At 58.3% G+C, this 7740-nt stretch overlaps 1 protein-coding gene across 1 annotated transcript; it reads left to right on the top strand.

Annotated features, from left to right (window-relative positions):
• Positions 1–6878, top strand: C1QTNF6 (C1q and TNF related 6). The gene is made up of 3 exons (XM_045552938.1): positions 1–95; positions 2559–2808; positions 4583–6878. The coding sequence occupies exons 2-3, from the start codon at positions 2565–2567 to the stop codon at positions 5134–5136; spliced, it is 798 nt and encodes a 265-aa protein (XP_045408894.1). The 5' UTR covers positions 1–95; positions 2559–2564; the 3' UTR covers positions 5137–6878.
• Positions 6879–7740: the final 862 nt, after the last annotated feature.

Here is a 7740-nt window from a genome sequence, read left to right on the forward strand (position 1 = left end):
GGCAGCCACTTAGTGCTGCTGACATGGGCCAAGGAGCCAGAGGCCCTGCAGTGGCCCAGGATCCGTGAGCCAAGCGGGAGGCCGCGGGACACAAGGTGAGTGACCTGAGGCTCTTGGGACTCCTCTCCTCCCTCCTCACTTCCTGGACAAATCTGGGGCCCTGCTCTCTCCCTCTGACCTGCCAGCCTCTCAGGCTCTCCCTTCCCCACTCCCTCCTGCCCTGCAGACCCCCCTCGCTCCTGGCTTGTACCGCCCTTCCTGGACACAGGCCAGCTCAGCTGGCTTACCTGGACCCTGGACCGAGAAGGGTTGCCCTGCCACCTCTCTCCCCCAGAGAGGTCCCAAACCCCCAGTGGAAGCAGCAGGGGCCTCAAAAGTACCCCTGATGGCATGGTCCCCCACACTTGGTCCCTGCCTGGCACCCTCCCCCGGGGCTAGTCAGTGATCCTAGCTGTGGTTATTATTCCTCTTGTTAAAGGCTTCCTGCTTCCTGCCCCTCAGGCCAGGATCTGTGTCTCTGAGCTTTTGACTCCCATCTGGCTGGGGCCAATGGGAAACAGAAATGTCACCAAACCATGCCAGTCCTCTGGGGGAAGTGCTGTTTCTTCCCATCCCATGCAGACACAGGGAAGAGGTCAGAACATACTTTTTAAAAGTCTTTTGCAAGGCAGGCACTTTTCCTGCACTGAAGTCCTCTCCGATAACCTGGGAAGGAGGTGGTGGTGTCATCTCCCTGCAAGTGTCAGGAGTGGGAAGCCCAAGGAGAGTGGGCCACTAGCCATAGGTCACACAGCTTGTAAACTACTCTGGGATCTCAGTTCTGACTCTGAGACCTCAGCTTTTCTCATGAAGTCACATCTGTGGGCAGGAAAAAGAAAAGAATTTTGCTCTTCTCAAAACCACTGAGATCTGTAGTTTACAAGTAAAAGGTGAGGACGACAATGTCAGAGAGGGACGATGTGGCCCTGTGAGGCCGCCCCCTGCCTTGTGTTGCAGAGCCCGGAGACTTGACCAGGGTGGGCAGAGCGGAGCTTGGGAAGGGCCCCTCCAGGAAAAGGTGGGTGGCTCTGCAGACTGCCCGCCCCCACCGCCTCTCACCACCCAGCTGGGCGTGGGGAGGGGGAGGACAGGGCTCCTGCCCCTCCAAACCCGCTGTTACCTCAGTGCTCAGTGAGATAGTCTGGTATTTTAAAAAGTAATAATTTTATCTTCTCTACATGTATTAACCACAGAAAAATATTTTTGAATTGTACTAAATGTTAAAGGAGAACAAAAAGGAAATAAACAAAGAAACGCCAGAAGTGTAAAAACCAGTCTGGTTTCAAAAGCTGAGTTTCTGATTCTGCGATAACTCACCACCAGCCCCCAAAGGCCGCCACCACCTCAAAGGCTCTTTGCCTGGCTTCCTGCCCACTGGCCCCGGGCCTGTCTCCAGAGCCTGGTGTCCAGGCTATTTCCTGCCCCTCTCCTGGAACTCTGGACCCCTTCTTGGCCAGGGCCAAAGACAGAGCCTCCCAAACCCTTGGACTTCTCTGCTCCTTTGAATTTTCCAGACCTCCTAGTCCTGTCCCCTAATTTCAGTTTACTAACTTGGTAGCTGATTGGCAGGTCTATGATGATTGACATAACCACCTTCCAATGAATTAACTCTCTCTGGAGCTTTCCCGGCAGGACTTCTGGGTAAGGTTGTTTAGGATGTTGACTGCACAAAGGTGCTGAAGGGTGAAGTGGGCTAGCACCAGCCCTTGCCAAACTGCACATCCTCAGCTTTGCATTCCTCCAAAGGGGACTTCTTTTTTGTTTCTAATTTGTCCATCCGGAGGGGCACTGCCTTCTACTTTGCACGAAGGCACTGTAAAGGCTAGTGACAGCCTGCAGTCCACGACTCAGTGCATCCGCTCCTGACCTCTCAACGATGCAGTCATAGCATCACCACGAATAGCCCTGCTCGTTTTCTCTCATGCACGTTGCTTCCCGTCTGCTGGAATAAATGAACCCTCCTGTCTCCCTTGTCAGAACCATGGTGTTCTCGTGCCAGAGTGTAGGCTCAGCCACACGTCCTCTCCCCCGGGAACAAGCTTGCAGAGTCCTTTGTGTTTGTCCCTTGTCTACACTAATTGATGGTGGAGTCACTGCCAACAAAACAAGCCCGAGAGAGGATCAAGGGTGGGAAAAGCATTTGACGGTCTCAGTGGTTACCAGTCATGGGCAGCTGGACCATCTTCTCCCCGGCCCCAGCCAAGGCCTCCTGGGACCCTCGTCTTGGCTGTGGCTGTGCAGAGGACCTTCCTCCTTTCCAAGCACGGGGGTGGCAGAAGCCTCCATGGACTGGGTGCTGGGGACTCAGCGTCCAGGCCTGCCATGCCTCAAGTCTCCTAATGGGGACTTGCCTCCCTGCACAGGCCTCAGTCTTCTTGTCTGTTAACTGGGGACAATCACACTTCCTCCCGAGTTATGTCAGGAGCGCACTTGCTGGGGGTAGCAACAGCCACCCCGGACACTGGCACATCATAGATGTTGAGTGAAATAGAGTTCCTGTCCCTCCTTCCTTGTTCCAGGTCACCATGGGGATAGCCACCCTGGGTCCCCTCTGGGCTGCCCTCCTGCTCCCTCTCTTGGTGTTTGGGGTCCCCACAGAAGAGCCCACCTCTGGGGAAGCTGTGGCCTCCACCCCCACTGGGGGCTGCCGACGGTGCTGTGACTCCCTGGCCCCTGCTGATGCTGCGGATGTGTCCCCAGCCTCTCCGTCCGCCCTCCCGTATGTCCTGCCTGAGGTCAGGCCCTACATTAACATCACCATCCTGAAGGGTGAGTACCCAGCCCACCTGGTGGGGGCAGGGAGGGCCAGGGGGGAGGGGGAACAGAGAAACCAGCACAGAGAGCTGTCCCAGACCCATGCATGTGGAGCTGAGTCCCCACTGTGTGGCAGGACTGTTCTGAACGCTGAGGATGTTGGGACCAAAGCAGGCAAAGATGCCTACGGCCTGGGCTCCTTTCTCATGGGGGGATGGGCAATGAGCAATGAACATATTCCCTAAGTTAATGGGATGGAATGTTCGATGGTGATAAATGCTCTGGGATATGCAAAGGAGGTCGGGGTGAGGGGCATTGAGAGTGCAGGTCTGGGCCCGGCAGGTCTGGGCACAGGGTTGCACACTGCATGGAGTGGTCAGCCTGGGCCCGGGCCGGGCTGGGTCTGGAGTGTTTCAGGAGTGGCGTGGGAGAGGTGACAGGGCTCAGATTGTTCAGGGCCTTGTCTTTATTGGCCACAGGCAGGACTCAGGCTTCTCTGAGTGGGGCCAGGGGAGCAGGGGTGGGTTTGAGCAGGGGAGAGACCAGATTAGACCTAGGTTTAAATGGATCCCTCTGATGTGGTGTGGACAAGAGAGGCAGGGGACAAGGGCAGGAGCCGGGAGCCCTGGGGGCCGTCTAGGAGACGGCTGGCTCCCTGGCTTCCCACACTGGGCAGGAAGGAAATCACTTCCCGTGTGGGGGCTGGGAATGGCTGACGGCGGTGGCCAGGCCCTGGGCATCCTCAGCCTCTGTCTTTGTTCTTTGCTCACAACAGCCCTGTGAGTGTGGCACTTTATCATGCCTCCCACTTTGCAGATGGGGAAACTGAGTCTCACAGGGGGAGGAGCTCTCCTGGGGTCACACAGCTGTCAGGGACAGAGCCCAGATTAGTTCCTGAGCTCTCCATAGGGCCACTCCACAGCCCCTTTCCCTCCCGGCTTCTCCCCCAAGGGCCCTGTGCCCTCCTTTCTGCCCCTTCCCCACCCATGGTCCCGGGGACTCTGGGGAAGCACAGGACCTTCTAGGCCATGCAAGGGTGTGGCTGCAGCACTGTGACAGGCAGCAGGGAACTGTGTGGGGTCAGGTCCCTCCAGACGTGGGTGGCCACCTGCTTCTCTTGTGTTCAAGGCCAGCCTGGACTAGGGGCCAGGCAGGGGTGTGCCTCTCTGGGGACCAGACCCCGGGGCAGGTCAAGGTGGGCTGGACCACGCTGGGCTAACCATCCTGCCTCATGCTTGCAGAGTTTGCAGAGCGCTTTCCCATAGGACACTTTGTGGAGTGTCACAAATGCCCCTGTGAGGTGGGCACAATCCTCTTCAAAATACAGACAAGAAAACCAAGACCCCAACCGTGAAATGCCTGGCTCCTAACCCGGGCTTCTCCTTCAGAACCCACAGTGCACCCGCCACGACCCACATCCTTGCCAGCCTGGGCCTTGTGCCTTGGTCCCTGGGCCTGGCCTCCCGGGGACCACAGTCAGACCTTCCCTTCCAGGCGAGGGGAACAAGTTTACTCTGGGACAGCTCAGACTCTGTGTGCCACCCCTTCTGCTCCTGAGCTGGGTGTTCCCGGGCAAGTCATTTGACCTTTCTGTGAAGTGGAGATGGTCACGGTGTCTTAGAGGGTGGGTGGGGAGGCAATGTCTGGTATACAGCAGATGCTCAATACGTGCCAGCTCCTTCTCTGGGCCTGGGCCGGTGCAGAGCCTTCCACAGACAAATGTGGTGCGGGGACCTCCTTGGCGCTGTCCCAGGTTCCCGCCCTGACTTCTCCTCTACTTGTCCCACAGGTGACAAAGGGGACCGAGGCCCACTGGGCACACCAGGGAAGCTGGGCAAGGAGGGTCCCCGGGGGGACCGTGGCCCACAGGGCACCAAGGGCTCTAAGGGGCAGGTGGGCAGCCCGGGTGCCCCGTGCCGGACGCGCTCCTCGGCCTTCTCCGTGGGCCGCAAGACGGCCCTGCACAGCAGCGAGGGCTTCCAGCCGCTGCTCTTTGACACGGTCTTCGTGAACCCCGATGGGCACTTCGACATGGCCGCGGGCCGCTTTGTCGCCCCCCTGCGCGGCCTCTACTTCTTCAGCCTCAACGTGCACAGCTGGAACTTCAAGGAGACCTACGTGCACGTCGTGCACAACGAGGAGGCGGCCGTCATCCTGTACGCGCAGCCCAGCGACCGCAGCATCATGCAGAGCCAGAGCGTGATGCTGGCCCTGGCGCCCGGCGACCACGTCTGGGTGCGGCTGTTCAAGCGCGAGCGTGAGAACGCTGTCTACAGCGACGACGTCGACACCTACATCACTTTCAGCGGCCACCTCATCAAGCCCGAGGACGAGGACGACTGAGTGCCTCCAGGTCACCCCCTCAGCTGGGTGGCCGTGGGCAGGTCCCTTCCCCTGCAGGGCTCAGTTTGCATCCCTGTAAAGCGGGGAGGCCAGGTGGTCCCCAAGGACCTGGCATTCTGGGGAGGCCCCCCACTTTCCTTACCACCATCATCCCTCCCAGACCGTTTCTGCTCCTCTCTCATCTTTTGCACGTATTTTAAGAAACTTTCTACCTAAATATTCTAGAACTTTCCCAACTGCGTAGCCCAGCACTTCTCACGCTTGAATGTGCAGGTGAATCACATGGGGATCTTGTTAAAATGCAGATTCTGGTTTAGCGGGTCCAGAGGGGGCCCAGGATTGTGCATTTCTAACAAGCTCCTGGGTGATGCCGATGCTATCCGTCTATGAACCACACTTGGGTAACCCAACACATTCTAGAACTTTCCCAACCTCCCAGTACTTTCTGAACATTCTGAAATCCTCCATACGTTCTAGAATTCTGCCATTACTCTAGGACTGCCCCTCCTGCTCTCTCTGCCCCTCCGCCTTCTCTCTGTCTCGCTGCGGCCACCGTTCCTTTCCTCACTCACCAAACGCTGAGCGCGTCTCTGCGCGGCCCGGGAAGGGTGAGGTAAGGCAGACAGGGGCCTGCCCCTGCCCTCAGGGAGCGCCCGGCCGGCCCAGGTGGGGAGACAGAGGAGTACATGGAGGTGTTATGCAGACGCAGGGAACACGCAGGGCTGTCCTGGGCAGGTCTGTGTCTGGGTGTCCGGGCACTGCAGGTCTCTCCTAACCCAGTGCTCCCAAGGTAGCGGGTATCCCCTTCCCGTTCCTCACCCTCCTGCCCAATGCCCCTCATTAAAGCAAACCCCAGAGGGGCCTTGGCCAGGTCAAGGGTCCTGTGAGGAGAGGACTCAGGACTTTGGGGGCATTTGGGGCTGAAGGGGCCCCTGGGGAGTGCAGCCCAGACCGCCAGCTCCCGGCACAGCTGGTGCGGTGACCGGTGAGGACTCCTACCCTCCACACTGGCACCGCCTCCCAGCCTCCTCCCAGGGCTCTGCCAGGGCCCTGCTCAGTCCCTCCTGCCAAAGGTGTCTGAGCCTCAGTTTTCCCAGGACTTCCAGCCACTGTCAGACACAGATGTCTGTCCCTTGGTGCTCTCTGACCCTCCTTGCCCCTCACGCCAGCCCAGTGTCTCCAACTCTCCAGGCTTTATCAAGGTGCTAAGGCCCCGGTGGGCAGCTGCCACCCACAGAGCCCTCCTCAGGCCTGGTGCTGCCCTATATCACCAGCAGGTGATGGGCCAGGATGGAAGGCATGAGGCTTTGAGCCCTCGTCAGGCCTGGGGACCTGAAGCAGGCAACATTCCAGGTCATTCAGGGGCCTCCTCTGAGCCATGCTGCCTACAAAGGCACTGGGGGAAGCCAAGGCAAAGAGGGGACAGCAGGTGTCTGTCCCTTCTCCCTCTCCCAGGGTGGGCAGCCTGGTGGCCTCCTAGCCTTCCTCTCCCCCACCCCAGGTGGCCTGACCTTCCCAGGGAGGGGCGGCCGCCACCCATTGGTGCTTCTGCAGACTCCAGGGCAGAGGGCCCCAGGGGTGGTCTCTGGTGCTCACAGCCACGGGAGCCGTGGCCATGTGGCCAGGTCATCGGAGCAGGGCCTGAGCCAGTGCCAGGAAGACTGGCTATGACCACCCCAGCCTGCCCGCGCCCCTGCCCTGCTTGTCCAGCGTGATTAAAGGATGCTGTGTCCTCTTGGCAATCCAGACTGGTTCTTTCTGCTTGGGTCCCTTTGCCTACCCTGGGAAGGCGGCTGGTCCTGGTCCCTCCAGGGCTGGGATCCAGGGCTCCAAAGAGACAGAGGGCAGCCCAGGGCTCCACTCTGTGTGCTCCCCACCCACAAAAAAACCAGCCCTCTCGGTCACTCACACAGCCACTCAGTCTGCTGTGCCGCTCCCTGGCTGTGACCTCGGGCAAGTCCCCACATCTCTGAGCCTCGGTTTCCTGTCTGTAAAATGGGGATGATGATAATCTACCTCATGCGGTGGCTGTGAGGATTAGTGAGATTGCCTGGTGAGTGCCACATTCATCCTTGAACCAGCACCTATTGAGCACCTACTGTGTGGCACAGAGCCTGCAGCTCAGAGCACCATTCGTCACCTCCCCCATGGAGAACACCCAGGGGTTGGTGTTCTAGTGAGGCACTCAGAAGTGTCAGACGAACCAGTCCCTCCCCTGGGGAATTTGTCTTGTGTTTTGTGTTTAACATCTCCAGGGGACTGTTGGATACTCTCTGCAGAAAAACACACACGACATTTTACAGTGGAACACCTTGACAGCTCTGTCTCTCTGGCATGTTGATGGTTGCTGACTTTCTAAGTTAGCCTCTTGGAAATACGAGGGCTGTCTGGAAAGTATCCAGCCACGTAACATGAAAAATAGAGACATTTATTGAAGAAGATACAAGATACGAGAAACACTGTACATAGGACAATGACACCTCAGTCTCCTTCTAAGTAGGCACCTTGGGACCTCACACAGTTCTCCTGGCGTCTCTTAACCTAACCCGTACACGTTCAACATGCTCAGGTGTTCTGCTTGTCGCAGGCCTTCCAGAGTGTGGA

Source organism: Lemur catta, chromosome 6 (genome assembly GCF_020740605.2).
Source record: "Lemur catta isolate mLemCat1 chromosome 6, mLemCat1.pri, whole genome shotgun sequence".
Lineage (NCBI taxonomy): Eukaryota > Metazoa > Chordata > Mammalia > Primates > Lemuridae > Lemur > Lemur catta.

Coding starts and splice junctions, on each gene's coding strand:
- C1QTNF6 (XM_045552938.1), top strand. CDS start 2,565: ATGGGGATAGCCACCCTGGGTCCCCTCTGGGCTGCCCTCCTGCTCCCT. Junction 2,809..4,582: donor TAACATCACCATCCTGAAGG/GTGAGTACCCAG, acceptor CTTGTCCCACAG/GTGACAAAGGGGACCGAGGC.